The sequence below is a fragment of the Canis lupus genome, chromosome 1 (genome assembly GCF_011100685.1).
Source record: "Canis lupus familiaris isolate Mischka breed German Shepherd chromosome 1, alternate assembly UU_Cfam_GSD_1.0, whole genome shotgun sequence".
Taxonomy (NCBI): Eukaryota; Metazoa; Chordata; class Mammalia; order Carnivora; family Canidae; genus Canis; species Canis lupus.
In genome coordinates this window covers 110,324,620-110,347,955 of record NC_049222.1, presented here as the reverse complement: position 1 = coordinate 110,347,955, position 23,336 = coordinate 110,324,620, and the positions used below count along the sequence as shown (strand labels likewise).

Genomic DNA, 23,336 nt, shown 5'->3' with positions numbered 1-23,336 from the left:
CAAACAGGCTTCCAAACATGAGAGACCCCTCCCCCAAATAAACTTAAGAGCTTGGGTTGAGAGACAGAGGAACCTGCCAGGATGTCTGGGGCTTTGGGAGTTGTCCTTCAGCCTTGGAGAAAGGGGATGTATGGATGGGCCTCAGGGTGGTATTCTGGGAGCCCCTGAAATTACTTGCAGAGGGTTATGGGCTTATTCATTTATCTGGGGAGGGGACCTAGAGTTTCAGGGCTCATCATTTTCTGGCTTTACAATATTATATTTTCTGATATCAGCCTTTACGAGGATTTCTTGGGGAAAGTGTGAGGAATAAAACATGTAGCGGAGAGGAGACCAGGCTTTGGAAGGGTCCCTATGATATGGGTTAGGGCAGCCCTGGGTAACTCTGTCTTTGGGGCAGCATAGGACTCTGCTGAGTCTCAGTTTCTCCATCTGTACACTGGGGAGAAAATGGGCTTGCCTTGTTTCTGTTGTCTTTCAAGACACAACAACAAAGTAATAATAATAATGCCAGTATGTATATGAGTGCTTGCTGTGTGTCAGGCATTGCTCAATTTGTCCAAGGATTTTAATGTGATTAACTCATTTAATCTTTACACCAAGGAGATGAGCACTGTTATCCTCCTGTGGGCTTGTGAAAGCCTGCATGAGCATCCTCTGACCCGGTATATCTTATCTCTGTCCCTCCCTCATGTTCCCCTTACTGTTCTTAGAACAAACCAGGAATGTCCCACCTTAGAGCTCTTGCCTGGCTGTTCCCTTTCCCTCGACACTCTTCCGCCAGATATTCACCCTTCTTACCCCCCTCCAGGCTGCTGCTCAAAGAGGCCTTCCCTAGCTACCTTAGCTAAAAGAGCAACACCTACCCACAATGTCTCCTTTTACTACTACTTTGCTTTTTTTTTTTTTTTTTTTTTGACATTTTTATACCTCTGACTATTGCTGCCCTCTTGAGGGTAGGGGCATGATTTGGCTTATCATATCCCCAGCACCCAGGATGGCATGTGCTTTAAAGATAAGGAATCTTGCTCCAAGAGAGGTTAAATATATGCCCATATATATGCACATAGCTGGAACCCGATATGAACTCAAGCAGCCTGGGGCTCTCATTCTGAGCCACCCCCTAAATTCCAGGCTGAAGGCAGAGATCTGACCCTTTCTTCCACTTCATAGAGCTAACAGCGTGTGGTAGCCCTATTGGCTAAGAGAAGGTACTTAGACTAATTAATAAAATTGGTTATTAGTTCACTGGACATGATTTAAGTGTATCATTGATAATATATAGTGCCGCTGTTCTCTAAACTTGGACCACTTTCCCTAGATAGCCATATGACTTGCTCCCTGACTTCCTTCAGTTCTCTGCCCATAGGTTACCTCCTCAGAGAGACCTGCCCTGATCCCCTATTTAAAATTTGCCCTGCCTGACCTCAGTACTCTGTCCCCCTTTGTAGCTTGATTTTCCTCCACAAATGTTTGAATAATTAATATATAATGAGCATAGGATTAATAATAATCAGTATTAATCATGATTCTCTTGTCAGAAATCATATATTCTACTAGCCAGCGTGTGTTGGGCATGGACACAGTTCTAAATGCTTTTATGTGTATTGTCCAATTTAATCCTCATGACAACTCTATGAGGTGGATGCCATTATTATACCCATTCTGCAGATGAGGAAATTGAGGCGCAGAGAGGGAGTCTCTTTTCTAAAGTGCCAAAGCTGGTAAATGGTGGAGGAAGCATATAAACTCTGGCCTTCCAGCTTTCGAGCCTGGGCTCTCAGCCCCTCTGGGTCTCTGTCTCATCCCTCTCTCCAGCAACACTGGCCATGGACCAGCCAGCTGGCCTGCAGGTGGACTACGTCTTCCGGGGTGTGGAGCATGCCGTGCGGGTGGTGGTGTCTGGGCAGGTGCTAGAGCTGGAGGTGGAAGACCGGATGACAGCTGATCAGTGGCGGGGCGAATTCGATGCCAGCTGTGAGTGTGCCAGCCTTGGGTGGGTTCACCTGTCCTTCCCCAGGATCACCTTCTTCCTGAAGATGAGTCCAACCAGGAACCTGCCCATCTGCCTCTTCTACCTAACCAGAGACTCTAAGGTGGGGAGGGCGGTGTGGAGGGCTCATCCCTCAGGCCAGAGGCACTGGAATTGGGGAAAGTTGAAAAGCTTGGATGGCAGCTCTTGGGCTGGCAAACGGTGAGACTTTAGGAAGGATTTTTCTTTCTACCCAGTCATCGAAGATCTAACTCACAAGACAGGGAACTTCAAACAGTTCAACATCTTCTGTAACATGCTGGAGTCAGCTCTTACCCAGGTAGGGGCCAGGGCTGGGGGCCAGGGGAGGTTTTCTGGATCCCTGGGGGGGTTAGATGCCTACCTGATGTATGCAAGACCTTCCACCTTCTCTTTCCTTAAAGGGACAGGGCTATCTTTTTCTTTCCCAAATGTAAGTGGTTTATTCTGATCCTAAGGAGTTATTCCTGTATAAAAAATTCATGTCGTAGAGAAATGTAAAGAAGAAAGTAAAAATCACTCTACTTCTAATACTCATGCCTGGTAATATTTTATTAATATTTTGGTAAAAATCACTCTAGCCTTTTCTCTACTTCTGTTTACTTGTAAAAGTGTATGTGTATGTGTATTTGCAGATGTATAATTTTATATAGCTGACGTATTTCCCCAAGTATTTTTTAAAGATTTTTTCATTTATTTATTCATGAGAGATACAAAGAAAGAGAGGGAGAAGCAGGCTCCATGCAGGAAGCCCAATGTGGGACTCGATCCCAGGGCTTTGGGATCACACTCTGAGCCAAAGGCAGACAGACACTCAACCCCTGAGCCACCCAGGCATCCCTTCCCCAAGTATTCTTTAACCTACTTTTAAAGGATTCAACAATATTTCACTAACATTTAGTCACATCAGTGAATATAGGTATTCATTTGTGTAATTTTTACTGAGCATCTATACTGGTAGTAGACATTAGGATACAGCAGTGAGCAAAAGAGACAAAGTTCTGATCCTTATGAAGCTGAATTCTAGTGGGAGAAACAGAAAATTAGAAAAATATATAATGTCAAGTAGTTAAAAGTATTAATAGGAAAAAAAGGCTGGAAGTTAGAATGGCAGGAATGCTATTTAGACATCATTTTAAAACTTTGAACTACATTATTTCTTTAATTGTAGATAAAATTTGCACTCATAATGACAGTGTTTCAGTGCATGATTTAGAAAGTGACAGTCTCTTATAATCCCCTTTCTATCCCATACTTCAGACTGTTAATGTTTTGGTATGTGTAAGTAGTATAGCATGAACTCTGAAGTCAGATTCATCACTGCCACTTACTAGCCGGGAACCCTGGGCCAGTTACTTCCCTTCCATGCTTTAGTTTTCTTTTTTCCCCTCTTTCTTTCCTTTTCTTTTTCTTTCTTTTCTTTTTTTTCTCTTTTAGAGAGAGAGAGAGTGCATAAATGGGTGGAGGGGCACAGAGGGAGAGAAAGAATCTTAAGCAGGTTCTACACTCAGCATAGTCTAACTCAGAGCTTAGTCTCGAAACCCTGAGATCATAACTGGGGCCAAAATCAAGAGTCGGATGCTTAACTGACTGAGCCATCCAGGTGCATCATGCCTTAGTTTTCTTAACTGTAATGTGGGGATAATAATAGTCCCTATTTCAGTGTGGTGAAGATTAAGGTTCTGTGTAAAAAGCTTAGAATAGCACCTGACTCATAAGTGCTTTACAGATATTGTCTGTTTTTATTATTGTCATCAACTTGTGAGTTTGTCATCCTTATTAGTGGCTGCATAGTATTCCATTATAGCCTTGTGGCATGATTTGTTTAACCCAGTGGTTCTCAAGTTTTTTGGTGTCACAACCTCTTTATGCTCTTAAAAATTATTGAGAACGTCAAAGAGCTTTTGTTTATGCAGGTTTTATTTAACAATATTTGTTTGCCCTGTTATATATTAACTAGGTGTTTTATAAATTAAAACTGAGAATGAAAAAAAAACTGAGAATGATGTAAACATATTTACAAATTAATAATAATAAATCAGTTATATGTTAAATTACATTTTTATGAAAAATACATTTTCTTTTTTTTTTTTAAGATTTTATTTATTTATTCATGAGAGACACACAGAGAGAGGGGCAGAGACACAGGCAGAGGGAGAGGCAGGCTCTGCAGGGAGCCCGATGTGGGACTTGATCCCGGGTCCCCAGGATCACACCCTGGGCTGAAGGCGGCGCTAAACCACTGAGCCAACTGGGCTGCCTTAAAAATACATTTTCTAAAACAAAATAAATTAGTAGGAAATATAGCATTGTTTTACATTTTTGCAACTCTCTTTAATGTCTTGCTTAATAAGAAACCGCTAGATTCTTAGATGTGGTTCTGCATTCAGTCTGTTGTGCTATGTTTTGGTTGAAGTGTATGTAGAAAAATCTCCCTCAGGGCATGTGGGTAGCTCATTCCGTTAAGTGTCTGCCTTTGGCTCAGGACATAATCCCTAGGGTCCTGGGATTGAGCCCTGCATTGGGCTCCCTGTTCAGCAGGGAGTCTGCTTCTCTCTCTGCCTGCTGCTCCCTCTGCTTGTGCTCTGTCTCTCTCTGTCAAATAAATAATAAAAATTTAAAACAAAACAAAACAAAAAAAGAAAAATCTCCTTCACATAGATATGTAGTTGGAAAAGGGAGTCCTTTAATCCTTCTTTGCTAACATACTAAAAGTGGACAGGTGGTAATTTCTTAAAGGTTTGTTGTAGTGTGGAGTCCAAAAGCTATCAATGAACTTTTTGTCTTATGTTACATTAAAATCCTTTGATGTATCTTGAGCTTTCCTTGGATCTTTTACCCACTCTATGATATCATGCATTGGTCATGTGGGAAATACGGTTCAGTGAGTTACACAGATCTTCTGAATGTTGATACATTTCATTATACAATATCAGGAAGTCACATTTGTTAATATCCTCCCTGATCTCACCAGGAAGTCTTTCAACATCCAGCAGCTTCTGAACCACACAGTGGCAGATCCAAGTTTTCCAAAATTCTAATTTTTGCTGTGAAGTTTGAATTTTGTCATTGGCAACAAATACCGTTAGCTGTTTTTCTTGAAGTGACAGTCTGACTTTGTTCATTTTTGAGAAAATGCCTGCCAGACACCCAAGTCTGAATAACCAGAGTTTTGTCTGTCAGTCGTTCTTTCAAGTAAAAATAGCATTCCATGAAAGAGCGGCTAATTTAGCCCCAAACTCGATTACACAAGTTTCTTCCTGAGACAACTGTCGTACTTTGGTATGCCACAAAATGTGTGCTTCCCATCTTGTCACAGAGTAGTAAAAAGCCATGTACTCAAGAATGGAGATTGAATAAAATTAATAATTTCTACTGCTTCATTAAGGATGCTCTAGGTTGGATTTCCTGTGTTAGATTTGTTTCTTCTTCCTTCCTGGCCCCCCACTGAGACTGCATGGCAACAGAGAATACAGTGACTGCTAGTACATTTGACATCACTGGCTTGATTTGCACTAATGGACACCATCAGTTTTACCCACCATTATTTTTCACCATCGATGTAAATACCAGCACAGCCACAAAGGGCACATGGCATTTTAGTATTATTATGAAAATTGTTTGGACCTCGTGGACTCCCTGAATGGGTCTCGGGGACCCCCAGGGGTCTTTGAACAACACTTAGAGAGAGATACAACACTAAGCTGTCCCTCATGGTGGAGCATTTAAGTTCTTTCCAGTTTCTTCCTCTGGTGTCCTTGTGCCAGCCCCTGGGGCAGGGCCATCTTGATCATCAGCCTCAGGAGCCCAGCTAGCCCAAAGAATGGATGGGGCATGGCCTGGGCATCTGGGTTTTGTGCTCTGGGTATGGCCGTGTTGGGTCTGGTGGCATTTCCTTCCATCCTCCTCCAACAGAGCAGTGAGTCAGTCACCCTTGACCTGCTGACCTACACAGATCTGGAGTCCCTGCGAAATCGCAAGATGGGGGGCCGCCCAGGCCCCTTGGCCTCAAGATCAGCCCAGCTTAACTCCAAGCGCTACCTGATTCTCATCTACTCCGTGGAGTTTGACAGGTGGGGATAAGGGACTGGCTCCAGGCTTTGGCTGGTGGGCAGGTGGGAGGGGATGTGATTAGAACTCAGGAACCCCTGAGGGCAAGTGAGGGTATTTCCTTTGGAATCTTCAGTGTTGAGATTCTATCATTTACTATGTGTTGGGCTATAAGTAGCAGAATAACTATTGCTAGTGCTTTAAACAAACAATAGTTTATCACACAATAAGATGTCTAGGTAGGTGGCTACTACCCAGCAGTTTCTTTAGGGACTCAGGCTCCTTCAGTTTTGTTTTGTTTCCTTTTGTCATTGGTAATGTGTTGGCTTTTTGACCTCCATCCTTATCCCTTCCTGGTCACAAAATGACTGCTGCCCCCCAGGCACTGCTTCTGTATCAAAGCAAGAGGAAGAGAACAGGGCCTTACTAGCTAATTGCAACTACCGTTTTCTTTTCTTTCTTTTTTAAAATTTTTAAATTTTTAAAATTTATTTTTTATTTTTATTCTTTTAAAATATTTTATCTATTTATTCATGAGAGACACACACACACACACACACACAGAGGCACAGACACAGGCAGAGGGAGAAGCAGGCTCCATGCAGGGAGCCTGATGTGGGACTCAATTCCGGAACTCCAGGATCACACCCTGAGCCAAAGGGAGATACTCAACTGCTGAGCCACCCGGGCATCCCAACATCTACCATTTTCATCAGGAAAACAAAAGTGTTCTAGAAGATGGCCAACAGATTTCCGATAATATTTGGCCAGAAATGGTCTTGTGGCCTTGCTCTAATATTTGGCCACAAGTGGTCACATGCAGAGGATACTAGGATAATGAATAAGCTGGCTCTTTAGGCTGTATAGTGGGTGATGGCAAGTCAGAAGGGAGTTGGGAATGGCTTTTAGGTAGCCAAGGGATGGTGTCTGCCCCATTTGATAATAGCTCCTGGATTTTCTAGTGGGATGTTGTCTGTTCCCTATGCATAGCATCTGGTGGGGGAGTTAATCAAGGTACCCTACCTCTCCTCAGCCAAGAGGTGAGGCGGGTCAGGCCATTTAGAACCTACCCCTACAGAGTCTGAGTTAGGACTGTGCTTGGTGGCAAGCAACATGATCCCAGTGTTCACTCCACCAGCAGGATATGACAAGGAAGTTCGCCCAGACTGCACCAGGCCTGTCAATCCCAGCAGTTCCAAGATTGCTACATAATGGAGTCTGAGGGGTGGCAGGCTGCTGTGAGGGGTAGGGGAGCAGGGAAGGGGCTCGAAGGTGCATTCAGAACTTAAGACTCTGGTAATGTGAGGTTTTTGGAACTGGGTTTTTTCATACTTGAAGGCTCTCAGGGTCTGGTAGTTACCCTCGGGTGGCTTCTTGGCCTCTGAGCTGCCATGGTTCTGATCCTCCTCAGGATTCACTACCCGCTGCCCCTCCCGTACCAGGGCAAGCCAGACCCTGTGGTCCTGCAGAGCATCATCCGTTCACTGAAGGAAGAGCTGGGCCGCCTTCGAGGGCTGGATGGTCAGGATGTGCGGGACACCCGAGAGAGCGAGATCTGGCACCTGAGGGAGCAGTGAGTCTTGGGAAGGGAATGCGGCTGTGGCTGTGTGGGGGAGGCATCCAGGCAGGCATGCCATGGCCCCCTGCTCAGTGCTCCTGGGAGGCTGGTGGTCCCTCATGCACCAGGTATTTATTCTGTGCCTGCCTTGTGCTGGGCAGTGCTGGGGACACAGTGATGACTGAGACAGTCCTGGCCCTGCTCTCCTGGGACTCCCAGTCCAGTGGGGGAGATAGCTTTGTCTGAAGACAGTGATGATTCACAGCAGATGAGGCTTGGGAAGCCCAGAGGGGAGACTGGAGCCTGCCTGGTAGCCTGGAGGGGTGTTCTAGGCAAAGGGAGCACATGTGCAAAGACAGGGTGGGAGGTAGAGTTATATCCAGGGCCTCCTTTGTACTGACCCCCTCCCTGCCTTTTACATCGTAGCCAGCCCAGGGGGCAGACAGATGTTGACCTGAGTCACCTGACGTAACCTCCTGAGCTACCCAGGCACTCCCCCCCATAATATTTTTAATAACAACAATAATAATTGTTACAGCAGCTTACATTTATTGAGCATTTCACTGTACGCCAGGGATTCTGTTCAGTGCTTTATGACTTCATTCCTTTAATCCTTGCAAGGTGGGGCATTGCTGCTATCCCCATTGTGCAGACGAGGAAAACAGGCCAAGAGAGGTTAGAGAACTTGCCCCAGGTCACACAGTGAGTAATATGGCCAGGCTCAACCTTGAATCCAGGCAGCCAGCACCAAGCCCCCTTTGTTTCCTTTTGTTGGTGTTTTGTTGGTGGCCGCTAGACCAGGACTGAGTGTTGGGGCTGACAGGGAGGAGTGGGAGCTCATGGAGCAGGAGAGCCTTGTAGGTCTTTCTGGAAGAGCCTGGCTGTGCATTGCTGGGAAGCAGGATAAGCTTTAGCCTCAGTTTATCCTCAGGATCTACCCCCTGGTCTCTCTAGTGTGTGGATGTATGCGTTTCCCAGACTGGCCACAGCGTGGCACCCTTTGCCCTTCAGAACCAACCAGAACCAGAGAGAGTGGCTTGAGATCCTATAGCTGGTCAGGCGCTTCTTCTCTTCCTCTTCCCAACTTCCTCTTCCTAACTGGTGAGGAGTTTGGGCAGACTCCAAATTCATTCATTCATCCATCCATCATTTTTCTGGTTCATACTGTGTGCCAGGCACACTGCCCCGCCCTAGTTAATGCTTCTTGAGCTCTTACTCAGTGCCAGACACGGTCCAAGCACTCTTCATAGATTCTTACAACCTCATAAATAGGGATTATTATCATTATTGTCCCACTTTGCAGAGATGTGAAGGTCACCCAGCTTATGATAAGTGGAGTGGAGTCAGATACAATCAGTCTGCTCAGGTCCATCACAGTGACCAGACAGCTGGAGTGAGGATCCAGACAGAAAACAGATAATCACACTGATATGTGCCAGCTGTAGGAAGGAAATGTACAGAGAGTCAAGAGAGCAGAGAGAGAGGGACATGGCCTAGCCTGGCTGGGGGTAGGGGATGTGACACTTGAAGGGTGAGAGAGAGCATTCCAGGAGGAGGGACTTGGCATCTGCAAAGAGATGCTTGGCTGGAGCAGCACCAGAGAGGAAGGTGGGAAGAGAGGAAGGCAAGGGGGATGTCAACCGACGGAGCCAAATGGGAAGCTCCTTGGAGAATATAGAGGAGCCACAGATTTTAAGAAGCTTTTTATTAGGCAAAGTTCCAAGAACATATAAAAATAGACAATAGGGATCCCTGGGTGGCACAGCGGTTTGGCGCCTGCCTTTGGCCCAGGGCGCGATCCTGGAGACCCGGGATCGAATCCCATGTCGGGCTCCCAGTGCATGGAGCCTGCTTCTCCCTCTGCCTGTGTCTCTGCCTCTCTCTCTCTGTGTGTGACTATCATAAATAAATAAAAATTAAAAAAAAATAGACAATAGTATAATGCACATGTACTTGTGCCCCCAATTCAATGGGTATCTACATTTTACCCATCTTGTTTGATCTACACAGTCCTCTCTTCCTGAGAAGCAAATCCCAGACATCATATCTCCTCTGTAAATACTTCATTTTCTATCCATGCTTAATGTAGTCCCCTTTCCCCTGTATTTCCTGTGAAGTAGCCTATAGGCTCATCAGATTTAGGATTCTGGCAAGACAGAATCCCTGGTGGTGCTGTGTGCTTGCCTGCTGTCAAGTGGTGTTGGGGCTGATGGGTTCAGATGTTGAGACCTGGATCCTTCTTACTAAGTTCACATCAGCCCAGCATCTATTGGGACTCTTTCTTCTTTCTTTCTTTCTTTCTTTCTTTCTTTCTTTCTTTCTTTCTTTCTTTCTTTCTTTCTTTCTTTCTTTCTTTCTTTCTTTCTTGATTTATTTATTCATGATAGAGAGAGAGAGAGAGAGGCAGAGACACAGGCAGAGGAAGAAGCTGGGTTCCCATGCTGGGAACCCGAAACGGGACTTGATCCAGGATTGTGCCCTGGGCCAAAGGCAGGCGCTAAACCGCTGAGCCACCCAGGGATCCCCTCTCTTGGTACTTTTCATTTGCATTTCCTTAATTACCAATGAGGTCCAGCAGTTTTTCATATATTTAGTAGCCATTTAGGTTTCCTCTTTTGTGAGCTGCCTATTCACCTGTCATGTCTATTTTTCTTCTGTCTTCTGTGTTTGTTTGTTTTTTTTAAGATTTTATTTATTTGTTCACAAGAGACACACACAGAGAGAGGCAGAGACATAGACAGAGGGAGGAGAAGCAGGCTCCATGCCAGGTGCCCAATGTGGAACTTGATCCTGGGACTCCAGGTTCATGCCCTGAGCTGAAGGCAGATGCTGAACCACTGAGCCACCAAGCATCTGTGTCTTCTGTTTCTTATTGATTTCCAGGAACTCTTTATATAGCCAGGATATGAGCCCTTTGTTAATTTTATGTATTTCAGAAACCTTGCCCTCTATAGCTGGCCTTTTCACTCTCTTAGTAGTGCCTTTTGATAATCATGTTCTTAATTTTATGTAGACTAAATTTTTCTCTAAAGTTAGTAATTTTTATGTTTTCTTCTAGAATCCTTTTTTCCCAGTATCTTGAAGATATTGTCCTATATCATATTCTATCATTCTTTCTCTTTTGATTTTCACATTTATATCTGCAGTCTACCTGAAATTGATTTGAGGGGAGGTAGGCTCCTTTCATGGTTTTTTTTCACATGATCAGTCAGTCAACCCAATGACAGATATTAAAAAGAGTATCCTTTCCCTACAGCTTAACCATTGTCACCTTTATCACAAATAATGTTTATATATCATCACAAATCAGGTGAGTTTCTGTGCTCTGTAGTACATTGGTTTGTCTATCCCTGTGCCAGCACCACACTGTTAAAATTATTGTAGCTTTATAATTTGGCTGATAGTGGGTAGAGCAAGTCTTCTGAGTTTTGTTTTTCCATTTTAAGAATTTTTTGGTTGTTTTTAGAAATTTGCTTTTCTTTATAAATTTTAGAATCAGGTTTTTCAATACAAAAACAAAACTTGGAATTTTTTTTAATAGCCTTGAGAGGGATGCCTGGGTGGCTCAGTGGTTGAGCCTCTGCTTTTGGCTCAGGGCGTGATCCTAGGGTCCCAGGATTGAGTCCTGCATTGGGTTCCCTGCAAGGAGCCTGCTTCTCCCTCTGCCTATGTCTCTTCCTCTCTCTCTGAGTCTCTCATGAATAAATAAATCAAATCTTTTTTTTTTTTTTTTTTTTAATGGGGATGTGGGATGCCTGGAGGCTCAGTGGTTGAGTGTCTGCCTTCGGCCCAGGGCATGATCCTGGAGTCCTGGAATCAAGTCCCACATTGGGCTCCCTGCATGGAGCCTGATTCTCTTTCTGCCTGTGTCTCTGCCTCTTTCTCTGTGTATGTCTCTCATGAATAAATAAATAAAATCTTAAGAAAAAATAGGCTTGAGATTTTATTGTTTTTAAGTAATCTCTACACCTAACATGGAGCTTGAACTCACAACCCTGAGACCAGGAGTTGGATGCTCCACTGACTGAGCCAGCCAGGTGCCCCAAAACTTGTTGGGATTTTTATTGATATTGCATTGAATCTATAGAATAGCTTAGGGGAAGCTGAAATCTGTATAAATAGTGAATGTTCCAGTATATAAACAGTATACCTCTGCATTTATTTAGGTCTTATTTAATGTCTCAGTGATGTTATTCCATCATACTTTTGTTAGATTTTTTCCATCTTTGGACGATTTTGCTAATGGTTTCTTTAAATATAAATCTTATTGATGTTTATATAATTGTATTTATTTAATTTTTAAAAAATATTTTATTATTTATTTGAGGGAGAGAGAGCAGGAGTGGGGAAAAGCAGCAGAGAGAGAGGGAGAAGCAGGTTTCTTGCTGAGCAGGGAGCCTAACATGGATCTGGATCCCAGGACCCTGAGATCTTGACCTGAGCTGAAGGCACTTAACCAACTGAGCCACTCAGGTGCCCCTACAGTTGTATTTATGTGTTGATTTTATATCCAATAACTTCAGTCAGTTTTCTTATTTCTTATAATTTGTAGATTTCCTTTGATTTTCAATATTTATAATCATTTCATCTGCAAATGACTACTATTTTGTTAATTCTTTCTTAACCTTTATCTTTCATCTTTATCTTGCCTTACTGCATTGGCTAGGATCGCCAGTACAGTGTTGAGAAGTAGTAATAGGTGTTGTCCTTGAGCCCTTGTTTTAGATTGCCAAAGGTAATTTCAGTATTTTGCCAAAAATGTAGGCATGTATATGTTTTTCAGATCCCTAATTGACTTAAACTTGCAAGCACGATGACAACAGCTGAGTTAATATATAGTTGTAGTAGTTACTGATGTGTAGCTAGATAGACTTTTCATCGGGGTGGGTAAAGGGTCATGATCTAATTCTATATTTCTTTTTGCTTTTGTTAGCTGAAAGTTTTCAATAAAGAAAAGCATTCTCTCATCAACTATTTGGTTTCCCTGAGATACATTTCCTATGGGAAAGGCATGATTAATCTTGATTTTTTTCCTTTTATTTAACTTTTGTCAGAATAATGAGCTGGTTCCCTCAAATCCTCCATGGAGATCAATGAGTTTTGTTTTGTTTTTACTATCATTATGAAGTAATAAATTTAAACTTAATGATGTTATGTTGGTTTCCTATGGTGCTGTGATAAATTACCACAAATTTGGTGGTTTAAAAAAACAGATATTTATTTGCTTACAGTTCTGGAAGCCAGAAATCTGAAATCACTTTCACTGGGCTGAGATTAAGGTGTTGGCTAGGCAGTGCTTACCCTGAGATACTCAAGCAGAGAATCTGTTTCTTGTCTCTTTCAACTTCTGGTAGATATCATCATTCCACATCATTCTATTCTCTGCCTCTGTGGTCACATTGTTTTCTCCTCTTCTGTGTCTAATCTTCCTCAACCTTTATTTATAAGGATATTTTGATTATATTTAGGGTCTACTCTGATAATCCAAGATACTCTCCTCATCTCAAGGTCCTTAATTTAATCAGATCTATAAAGTCTTTTCTGGGGCTATATAAGTCAAAAATTCACAGGTTTGAGGGATGTATTGGATATATAGATATATTTTGGAAAACCTGGATATATTTTGGGTGACTATGATTCAGTTTACCACCAATGTGTCTTAGTGTATTATTCATTGCAGATATTCTCTTTGATGCTCATATTACCTTCAGTCAGTCTGAACACCTGCATGTTGGCCTTCTGAAATGACCCCAGTAATCTTTGATGGCTTCCTTGTTTTTTGACATGCCAAGATGTCTCAGACTCTCTTGTGTCTTTCCAGGCTCAGGTTTAGTACGAATAATTCTTCTAAGGAACCCTGGTTTCTTCTAGTGGGAAATTGTATTTAGAGACCACAATCTGGTCATTAGGGGTGCTCATCGCCATTGAGTTAACTTGCTTTTAGGCTTTTTTAAAAGTGAAAGAGCCTTTCTAAAGAGCCTTTCTAAAGAGAAAGTAGATATACTTTTGGAAAGAGAAGAATGATGTCTCTGCTATCTGACTTCTTTGATTTATGTCTTTCTCACTTTGAAAATCTTAGTTTCTAGTAATAGTAACATAATTACTTACTTTATCCAAATAAGAGTACTGAATGAAGTTTAAGGTTCCTTTTGTCCCTAAGCTATTACCTACTTACTAAAAGTGGTGTGTGTTTTTTTTTTTTGCCACTTAACCTAATTCTCCAATATGACCACCAACTTTGATATACAGTTAGATCGCTTTGAGCCAGTTTCTTTTAAGTGTTGTAGGGGTTGATTTGTTCAAATTTATTTATGTAAAATACTTTCATAGTCCCAAAGTTAAAACTAAAAAAGAAGGTACATTTTGGAGGGGTCCAACTTGTATTCCTGTTGCCACCTGTTTCTCCTTCATAGGTAAACTATTTTTTAAAGTTGTGACTTATCCTTATATATTTTTGAAAATATGAACATAATATAATTTATAGTTCCTTTTTTTTTTTTTTAACACAGAGACACACTAAACATTGTTCTGCACTGTTTTTAAACTTATATCCTGGCCATCACTTGGTGACAGAGTATAGAGCTCTTTCTCATTCCTTTTTTTTTATTTTTATTTTTTAATTTTTTTTTAAATTTTTTAAAAATTTTTATTTATTTATGATAGTCACACAGAGAGAGAGAGAGAGAGAGGCAGAGACACAGGCAGAGGGAGAAGCAGGCTCCATGCACTGGGAGCCCAACGTGGGATTCGATCCCGGGTCTCCAGGATCGCGCCCTGGGCCAAAGGCAGGCGCTAAACCGATGCGCCACCCAGGGTTCCCTCTCATTCCTTTTTATAGTTATGTGGTACTTAGGTGAGTGGATGCACCATAGAAATTCAACTTATTTTCTGGTTATGTCTGGTTATTTCCACTCTTTTGCTATTACAAACAGTGCTGCAGTGAATAGCCTTGTGTATGTATCTTTTTCCTCTAGTAAGTTTTTGAGCACAGTAGTGACTGATTGGATTTGTATTTTATTTAAATGTTTAAATTTTTTTTTAATTTATTTATGATAGTCACCAGAGAGAGAGAGAGAGAGAGAGAGAGAGACACAGGCAGAGGGAGAAGCAGGCTCCATGCACGGAGAGCCCGACGTGGGAGTCGATCCAGGGTCTCCAGGATCACGCCCCGGGCCAAAGGGAGGCGCCAAACCGCTGCGCCACCCCGGGATCCCTATTTAAATGTTTAGAAGACTTTATTTATGTTAGAGAAAACATGAGAGAGTGCAAGCAGGGGAGGGAGAGGGACATACAGACTCTGTGCTGAGCATGGAGCCCCATGGGGGGCTCCATCTTGGGTTCAGTCTCAGGACCCTGAGATCATGACCTAAACCGAAATCAAGAGTCTAAAGCCCAACTGACTGAACCAGCCTGGTGCCCCGTTGGATTTGCATTTTAGAAAGAGTCTTCTGGTGAATTAGAGGTAGTGACACCTGGCTGGGAGGCCTGGGGGTGGTGGTGGTGGTGGTGGTGGTGGTGGTGTCTAAGGCCAGGACCTTAGGGCTAGGCTTTCAGGGTACAGAGAAGGACAGATTAATGATTTATTTTGGAATTGGAATTCATAAGGCTCTTGTCCTTGGCGTGGGATGGATGGGAGTGATGTAGCCGTGTTCCTCCTCACGTGGGGGCAGGTGGAGGAGAGATGATGGGACCCAGGGGGTCAGCTGGAGTGGTGGGGCTGCATTCCTCGTTCCTGCAGCAGGTGAAATGGTTCGTGCCCACCTCCATGGAGAAGTAAGGATGAAAGGATCCTGCGATCCCTCCCCCCCAACTCTGTTGTCTTCTTCCCTCTACCTTCTTCCCCCAGGGTTTCACGCCTGGCATCTGAGAAGCGAGAGCTGGAGGCCCAGCTGGGCCGAACGCGAGAGGAGGCTCTGGCCGGCAGGGCGGCGCGCCAGGAGGCCGAGGCGCTGCGTGGGCTTGTCCGGGGCCTGGAGCTGGAGCTGCGGCAAGAGCGGGGCCTGGGACACCGCGGGGTCGGCCGCCGCAGCCAGGACTGCCGGCGCCTGGCCAAGGAGGTGAGGGGGCGGGGAGGCTGGCGGCGGTGAGCGGTGGGTCACGGACTCTGGCTGCGGTGTGGTCCTCAACGCCCCTGTTCGTTCCTGGCAGCTTGAGGAGGTGAAGGCTTCGGAGCGGAGCCTGCGCGCCCGGCTCAGGACCGTGAACAACGAGCTGGCCGTGTACAAGAGAGGGTGAGAGACGCGGCCTGGGGCGGGCGGGGTCTCGGAGCTGTGACCGGCCTGCTGCGGGGCGTGGGACCTGGTGGGAGGGGCTTGGGGCTGGGTGGGCGGGGCTGGGAGGAGGTGCAGAGTCTGGGGGGGCGGGGGGGCCCTGGCCTGTGGGCCGTGGAGAGTGGGCGGGGATGGACGGGTGGAAGGAATCGGATGGACTGAAGGGGGAGGAAAGTTGGGCAGAGCAGGCGGAGTCTGGAGAGATGAACTGGGCTTGAAGCATCAGTCGGGAGGCTGGGCCTGGAGATAAGGACCGCGGGGCGGTGGGGGGTGGGAGGAGAGGTGGGACCTGAGGATCTTGTGCGAAAGGGCGTGGCCCAGCTGGTGGGGATCTGGTTGATGGCCGCTGTTATTTATTGGGGTGGGTGACGGAATATTGGGAAGGATTTCTAGGGAGCTGTGGGAGACCTCAGGAAGAAGGGTCTGGGGGATCCCTGGGTGGCGCAGCGGTTTAGCGCCTGCCTTTGGCCCAGGGCGCGATCCTAGAGACTCGGGATCGAATCCCACATCGGGCTCCCGGTGCATGGAGCCTGCTTCTCCCTCTGCCTGTGTCTCTGCCTCTCTCTCTCTCTGTGTGACTATCATAAATAAATAAAAATTTTAAAAAATATATTAAAAAAAAAAAGGAAGAAGGGTCTGGTAAAGGGAGTTAGGATGTAAGGAAGTGACAGGTGCCTTTGGGGGCGTTCCGAGAGGGGCGGAGCCCGGGGCAAGGTATCTGTGAAGGTCGTGGGCAAGGGCCGTGAATGTCAGAGACCGAGTGATCGGAGAAGAGGCTTGAGATAGAAGTTGCGATAGGAGCTGGCCGGCGGGAAACTGACAGTGGGGTCCTGTACTCCCAGGAGACGGACTTCGCCGGTGGTGCCGCCAGCGGCCCGGGAGGATCGGGCTTTGTCGTCGCGGGAGCGCTCCACATCGCGCGGTCGCGGTGCCGCCCGCTCTTCTTCCCGGGAGAGCGGCCGGGGGGGCCGGGGTCGAGGCCGTCCTGCCCGCCCCTCGCCCTCGCCCACAGGTCTGTGCCGGCCCAGCTCTGCCCTGCCCTGCCCTGTCCGTGGAGGGGGGTGGGGAATGGACTGGAGCCGTGGAGGTCAGATCCTGGGATCCCAGCGTCTTCTCTCCATACTCTCCCACCCCATCCTAGGTAGTCGCCTGCCACGTTTCGACCCCACAGCCTTTGTGAAAGCCAAGGAGAAGAAGCAGAAAGAGATCAAGATGAAGTTAGCGCCCATTTCCTCCTTACCTGACCATATCCCTGTCCCTTTACCCGGACCCCTAACCTGTGCTGTCATCCATCCCCGTGTCCTGTCTCCATCACCTGTCGCTTGCTCTGCCTCTCACCTTCCTTTGCCTGCTTTTCACCTGACCTCCGCTTACTCTCCTGACCCGCCACCCCCACCCCCGTTCTGTGTCTGCATGTGTCCTTACCTAGACTGTGACCTCAGCTGGGTTACTGCCCCTGGCTGTGACCATAGGGGCGCAGCGACGCCGTTCCTAGCATTAGTTGGGCGCACAGGTGGGCGTCTCCTCCGCTCCCCAGGCAGCAGCAGCAGCGGAACCGACTGGGCAGCGGAGGAAGCGGGGATGGGCCGTCCATCTCCTGGTCTCGCCAGACTCGGCCGCCCGCTGCCGTGACCCGCCGAGGAGACGCGGCTAACCGCTCCCGAAACCGCAGCTCCTCGGGTAACAGGGCTGTAGCATCGGGTCCGCGGGCTGGGCGCCTCCGGCGAGGGCGGGAGACTCACACTCTCCTCCCCCCCTCTAGTGGACAGTTTCCGCAGTCGCTGCTCGTCCGCCAGCTCCTGCAGCGAGTTGGAGGATTTCTCTGAATCCCTTCCTAGGGGGTAAAACTTGGGCCCTGGGAAAGGACTGGTTCAAGATGGGTGTCTAGGGAGGCCGGAAACAGTCTTTTGCAGGGAAACTGGGTGATGGAGGCTGGAGCCTTGAAATCGCCGGGGAGGGCGGGGTGGGAGATGCCCAAGGCTCCAACCGCTGGACGTTGAATACTCTTTCCTATCAGCGGGCAACGTCGTGGGAAGCCCCCCAGCCCCACAACCTGGAGTGGGTCCAACACGGTGAGAGTCTTTTCCCCAGACCTTGGAGGAGGTAGGGGCAGCACGAAACCACCAGAAGCCCATGGTTTTCCATTCTGGGGGCATCAGGTTGCAGAAGTGTCTGAAATGCGTCTGGAGGCAGAATGTTTTGAGACCACTGGATTGGAGGAGAGTGCAGGGTGGCATGGGGGCAGGCAGTGATACTGGCTGGCTAAGTGTCCCAGCCCTGACCTCAGATTGCTGGGTCTTAAAACCTGGTCCTGCCTTCCTATCACCTGTGTGACTCGAGGTATCTCAACCTCAGTTTCTTAATCAGCTAAATGGGGATGGTAAAAGTATTCATCCCAGAGGGTTCCGGTGGAGATCCCACGAGGTGATTGTGCATCTAGTAAGTGCCCAGTGGGTGTCAGCCATTGTTCTTTGAGGTCCTCAGGTTCATAATCTCCAGTGATATTTTGGGGACAGGAATAGAGGGAGGGACCTAATGCCACCACTACCCCTCGCCTTCATGCCTCCCCCTGCAGCAAAAGTCCACTCCTCTGGAACGTGGCCGCCATCAGAGACGCCTGGCCAATTCGGGGGGCTGGGTCCCTATCAAAGGTGAGCTGGGGACTCCTCCTCCCCTGCCCCACAGCCTGAGGGCAGTGCATTGGGCCCTCCCGGCCCCTACACCCACACCTGCTCTCACAGAGTACAGCTCCGACCACCAGGCGGCAGACATGGCTGAAATAGACGCCCGCCTGAAGGCCTTGCAGGAATACATGAACCGACTGGACACACGGTCTTGACCTCCGCCAGGGAGCCCCGCCCCTTCCATCCCCTACCCAACACCGCTGGATTAGGAGTGGGGGGCGGTGCGGCGTGTCCTTCCAGCCCCGTGCAGGCTCCTCCCCTGCTGGTGCTCACCGGGTTTCAGGTGTGTGAAGCCCAGACCCCTCCCTCTGCCCCATGCATTGCATGCTAGGAGGGAGGGTATGTGCATTTTGTAAATAAACGTGTTTGCCCTTGGGATCCTTCAGCAGATGACTGAAGGGTGAGGCTGGCCTTGGGGAGAAATGAGGATTGGGTAGTGGGTGTAATTGGGACCTGGTGTATTTCTGGGCATGTCTGAGACTGGGAGGCATTTTGGGGTTCAGGGTCAGGCAAAGCTTCCATAGGATCTAAAGCAATGAAAGAGGGGCCATGAGGGGCAGTAGCAAGCAACTCTAAGCAGAGATGTTGCATGGGCTCTCTCTGGCTGAGTGGTAGAGAAGGGGTGTCTTGGAGCATGGCCTATGCCCCACAGGACCCCAGGAGCTGCTGTCAGTGACATCTGGGCTGACCTGGTGCTGATTCCTGCGCTCTGACCTGAGACCTCTGGGTTCTGAGCTGTGATGTTCCTTCCAAGCTGGGATCTCTGGGGTCTTGGTTCAGGGTCGGGGCCTCTGGGTTATGAGCACCAGCGAGGACAGAGTGCTGGGCCCAGGGTGGATGGGGAGAGCTGGGGTCTTGTGGGAAGTAGAGAGGGAGAGGAGGCACGTGGAACACAGGAACACAGTTTGAGCTGCACCTTTATTGGAGGGGTGGTGGTGGTGGGGGTTTCTGGGTGTGGAGGAGATAGGCAGGGTCTCAGTCGACGTAGTGTGGCCACGTCTGGATGATTTCATAGAGTCGGTCGCCTGGAGAGAGTGTCTGCTGCACATCCCGGTGTCCTCTGAGCTGGTATCTGGGGTTCAGTTTTCCCTGAGCCACACCACAAGCCAGCAGACTCTGGGCCGCCCTGAGGGCCCGGGGTGGGGGGGATCGCTCTGGGGAGGCAGAGGCAGGAGTTAGGCTGGAGCTTCCTTGAGGGGCAGAGGTAGTGTGGGGTAGTGGTTCCAATTATGCATCCTGACCCACTAGGACCCAGAACAGGGTCTGTCTCAGTCCCTTAGCAATGACTTAACCCTATCTGCTTCAGTTTCCCCATCTGTGAAAGGAGAGAATGATAGCACCTGCCCACTGGGCTGTGGGACAAGAAAATGAGTTATTCTATATAAAGCCCCCACAGAACAGTGCCTGGCGTAGGTTAAACCCTCAGCAAGTGTCAGGGTCAGAGCTTATCCTCCTCCTTCTGCCCCCACACCTCTGGGTCCTACCCATGGTGGTGGCTATTTATCAGGCACTTCTTAAATGCCATGGACTGGCCAAAGACGTTTTATGCAGATTGACTAATCTTGGCCCAAACCATGTGGGTGAAAAGAACTGGTCATTATCCAAAGGAGGTGAGGCTTGAAGAAGCCGACTCACTTGCCCAAGGTCACATAGCTTGTTGGTGGTGGAGCCTCCCAAGGACTACATACCATGGGATGCTGGACCCCAGGTCAGCCCTCCATCCCAACAGCTGGACACTTACCCATATAGTTACCCATGAAGGAGATGCCAATGGAGATGGGGTTCCAGTTGACACCTGTGTGGTCACCCTTGGTGTCCCAGCCCCGGCCCTCATACACGAGCCCATCTTCTCCAATCAGGAAGCTGCATAGGGGGGTGGGAGGGTGGGCTTGATGAGTAAATGAAGGCGATCCTGGGGGAGGACTCCCCCCTCCACTCACCCTGCCCCTTGCTACTCACACACAATTTCTCCCAACACCTCCCTCTTATCCTGTCATCCGATGCCTCTGGCCCCTGCCATGTGCCAAGCACAGCTCCACATACATCTTTTTTTCACGCTCATGCTCCCCTGTGAGTCAGTACTGCCTCTCCCCCGCATTCTGTAGGTGGAGAATCAGAGAGGTGGGGATATCTGCCCACAGTCACACAGCCAGACAGGGACAGAGCCCACATTTTCACCTGGGTCCCTGGCGACTCCCACCCACGTGATCCCGTTCCTTGCTTCCTCCAGCCTCCCAGGAGGATTTGTTGAGGTCTTGATTTGCTCAGTCCTCTCATGCAGTCCTCTGAGGCAGGTGCTGCCAAGCTCATGCCCCATAGACCCCTGCCTCTCAGAACTCTTTTCTCTAAGAAGCTCTTCTGCTCTGGGCCCAACCTGCTTCCTGCTTTCTCTTCCCTGCTGGGGTACATGGAGTGACAGGATCTGGGACTCAAGGATTGGCATCACAACCAGATACAGACCCTGGAGTTCCAGCATCTGCCCCGTGGAGCATCTGCTATCCTGGCATCAGATCCTTAAGGCTTATTTGACATGTCTTAATTGAGCAAGTCTGATTTGGAATGTTGGAATTAACTAGAAGATCTCTTCTTGCTCACGCAGTCAACCAGGATATAAAGAATGTTGGAGCTTAAGAATCTGGGTTCTGAATCTCCCATGCAGGAAGCCAGACTCAGAATCTGGCTCTGAAGAGACTAGAAATTCCACAGTGATGCTGTGGGTACACCCACTCCCTGGGTACTGGGCTGCTTATGGCCCTGCTACAGACCCAGCACCTGGCACGGGCAGTTGGGACTCCTTGTGTATTTGTGAAATGGAAGCATCTAATTTAAACCTCCAGCACCACCACCAGGTGGGTAGAGTGAGGAACCCTTTTTATAAGTAAAGACACGGAGACTCAGAATGTGATGTGACAAGGAAGGGAGATCCAGAACGCTGGGATCAGACTCTAAATCCTAAAATCTAAGAAACAGACTTTCAGTTGGCTTTTCCATAAGGCAGTTTAAGCCAGAAGCTGGGGAGCCAAGCTTTGTCTTCACTACCTCATGGAAACACTTAAAATCGGAGCACCTGAGTCTCAGAGACAAAACTGGGAAGTTCGAGCCTTTGAACCGCAAAAGCTCGAGCCAGAAGAGCTGGGGATTCCCTCCGAGGCCTCTATAGTTCCACTGAGGTCCTCCGATTCCCAGCCCTATTCGAAGCTGTCTGTAAGGGTGGAACCTGGGAACCTGGATTTCCAGCACGGTGACTGGTGCTTACCAAGGTCTGAGAACCTGTAGGTTCAGAGTTCACTCGCTGCGGAGGCCCTTGTGTGGGACCTGGGCCTGTTACCCAGGAAAGGGATATGGGGGGTAGGGCCCCCAGATGCAGATCTAAGCAGTCCTTTGTTTCTGCCACCATCCATTTACAGTCTGTTCTGTCCCTGGCAGCCAGAGGGAGCTGCTCCCACCCAGCAGGCTCACATCCCTCCCATGGCTCTCGTCTTCTGACCCCGTGACCGCTAAGGCCCTGTGCCATCTGGCTCTGTGGAGCTGGTCCTGTTCATCCAGCTCCCAGCTCCCTCCAGCCATCCTGGCCTCTGTCCTTGAGATGTGACCCTCTCACTTGGCCTCAGCGCCTTTACCCCTGTTGGACCTCCAACTTACCTCTCTTCCCGCAGCCCTCCATCCATCCCATCTGAATTCATCTGGTTGCTTTTGCTTGTTTCCCATCTATTCCTCCCTGTTGGTCTTTAAATCCCATTGGGCCAGATTCCTACAGCTCATGTGTTTCCTCCCCATCCCAGCACTGGGGCAGGGCAGGGCCTGGCACACGGTAAGTGCCTGAAGGCAAGAGGCCATGAACTTGGGGTTTCCCATTGCATGCTAGTCCGTGTCCTAAGTGCTTTGCATGTGTTATTGGCTGATTTAGTGACCCAGTGGAGGGCCACAAGCTGACTCTGCAGAGGAGGGAAAGGAAACCAAAGTGAGGAGAGCAACAAGCAGAGCTGAGACTGGACCCTGCCCTGGACCACCTCCCCGCCACCTGTACCCTTCCCCTCACCTCCCCACCCCGCGCTTACCGCCCCCCCCACCTGTACCCTTCCCCCCACCTCCCCACCCCGCATGTAACCAGCCTGCTTGTCTGCCTCCCAGCAGAGGCAGCAGACTTTATGAAGGGACTCCACTGTAGAGGACACTTTCTTTTGTGTTGGCAAAATCTGTACCTGCCTCTGGGGAGCAGAGCTTGGATTTAAGCCTTATCCCTTCCTGCTAGTACCAGTCTGCTGCCCGCACATACGCAGTGCTGTGTGCCCGCGGTTGGGGGCAGGGGGCTGTCAGCCAGGTGGCCCTAGGGCTGCCTGGGCTCCCTGGAGCTGCACACCTTTCCTTACACCTGCCACACCCCCCACCCCCGCCTCGGCTCCCTCAGCACTCACTTGTAGCCTACATCACACCAGTTGAGTGACTTCGTGTGGTAGCTGTGCACGTTCTGCACCTGCATCAGGCACAAGGCCGGGCTGTTGCAGTGGCTGCCAGCTGTATGCGACACCACCACGTTGCGCACCGGCAGTTGTAGCTTCTCGGTGCATCTGGACACCGGGGCCCTCCACTCTCTCCGGGGCACGATGGGGCAGCAGGAGTTTAAGGGGGCTTCTCCAGGCACTCCGAGTCCGAGTCCGAGAAGAGCGAGGAGAGCCCAGGTGAGCAGCACACCGGGGGTGGACATGGCAGGCGAGGCACGCAGGGATGGATAGGAGTTCGTGGCTGGCTGGGCTGCCTTTATC

General features: G+C 48.3%; 2 protein-coding genes and 1 non-coding gene across 12 annotated transcripts in view; 2 read left to right on the top strand and 1 right to left on the bottom strand.

Annotated features, from left to right (window-relative positions):
* Window positions 1-22,610, top strand: part of CCDC61 (coiled-coil domain containing 61) — a 27,836-nt gene extending 5,226 nt beyond the window's left edge. For 7 of the 10 annotated variants that reach the window (XM_038528517.1, XM_038528518.1, XM_038528520.1 and 4 more), the window contains exons 2-14: window positions 1,819-1,977; window positions 2,230-2,312; window positions 5,927-6,084; window positions 7,473-7,634; window positions 15,466-15,676; window positions 15,768-15,850; window positions 16,732-16,901; window positions 17,031-17,106; window positions 17,427-17,569; window positions 17,652-17,730; window positions 17,907-17,961; window positions 18,465-18,540; window positions 18,631-18,958. In XM_038528517.1, the coding sequence (XP_038384445.1) occupies window positions 1,830-1,977; window positions 2,230-2,312; window positions 5,927-6,084; window positions 7,473-7,634; window positions 15,466-15,676; window positions 15,768-15,850; window positions 16,732-16,901; window positions 17,031-17,106; window positions 17,427-17,569; window positions 17,652-17,730; window positions 17,907-17,961; window positions 18,465-18,540; window positions 18,631-18,728 (1,542 nt within the window). In that variant the 5' untranslated portion in view covers window positions 1,819-1,829 and the 3' untranslated portion in view covers window positions 18,729-18,958. Of the gene's footprint in view, window positions 1-1,818; window positions 1,978-2,229; window positions 2,313-5,926; window positions 6,085-7,472; window positions 7,635-15,465; window positions 15,677-15,767; window positions 15,851-16,731; window positions 16,902-17,030; window positions 17,107-17,426; window positions 17,570-17,651; window positions 17,731-17,906; window positions 17,962-18,464; window positions 18,541-18,630; window positions 18,959-20,986 lie in introns of those variants that run through there. The other 3 variants (XR_005354561.1, XR_005354562.1, XM_038528515.1) reach the window with 3 other exon arrangements.
* MIR769 (microRNA mir-769) lies at window positions 19,250-19,390 on the top strand. Its single transcript, NR_128858.1, has one exon. It is a non-coding gene; the product is annotated as a microRNA mir-769 (primary transcript).
* On the bottom strand, window positions 19,473-23,336 carry PGLYRP1 (peptidoglycan recognition protein 1). The gene is made up of 3 exons (XM_038528523.1): window positions 22,989-23,336; window positions 20,315-20,436; window positions 19,473-19,727 (listed from the first exon to the last, which is right to left on the bottom strand). The coding sequence occupies exons 1-3, from the start codon at window positions 23,276-23,278 to the stop codon at window positions 19,549-19,551; spliced, it is 591 nt and encodes a 196-aa protein (XP_038384451.1). The 5' UTR covers window positions 23,279-23,336; the 3' UTR covers window positions 19,473-19,548.

What these genes read in the sequence shown, in the direction of transcription:
- PGLYRP1 (XM_038528523.1), bottom strand. Translation starts at nt 23,278, where the DNA reads ATGTCCACCCCCGGTGTGCTGCTCACCTGGGCTCTCCTCGCTCTTCTC. An exon ending in TGGTGTGATGTAGGCTACAA is followed by an intron (nt 20,437 to 22,988) that starts GTGAGTGCTGAG and finishes CCCCCTATGCAG; the next exon opens with CTTCCTGATTGGAGAAGATG. An exon ending in CTTCATGGGTAACTATATGG is followed by an intron (nt 19,728 to 20,314) that starts GTAAGTGTCCAG and finishes CTGCCTCCCCAG; the next exon opens with AGCGATCCCCCCCACCCCGG.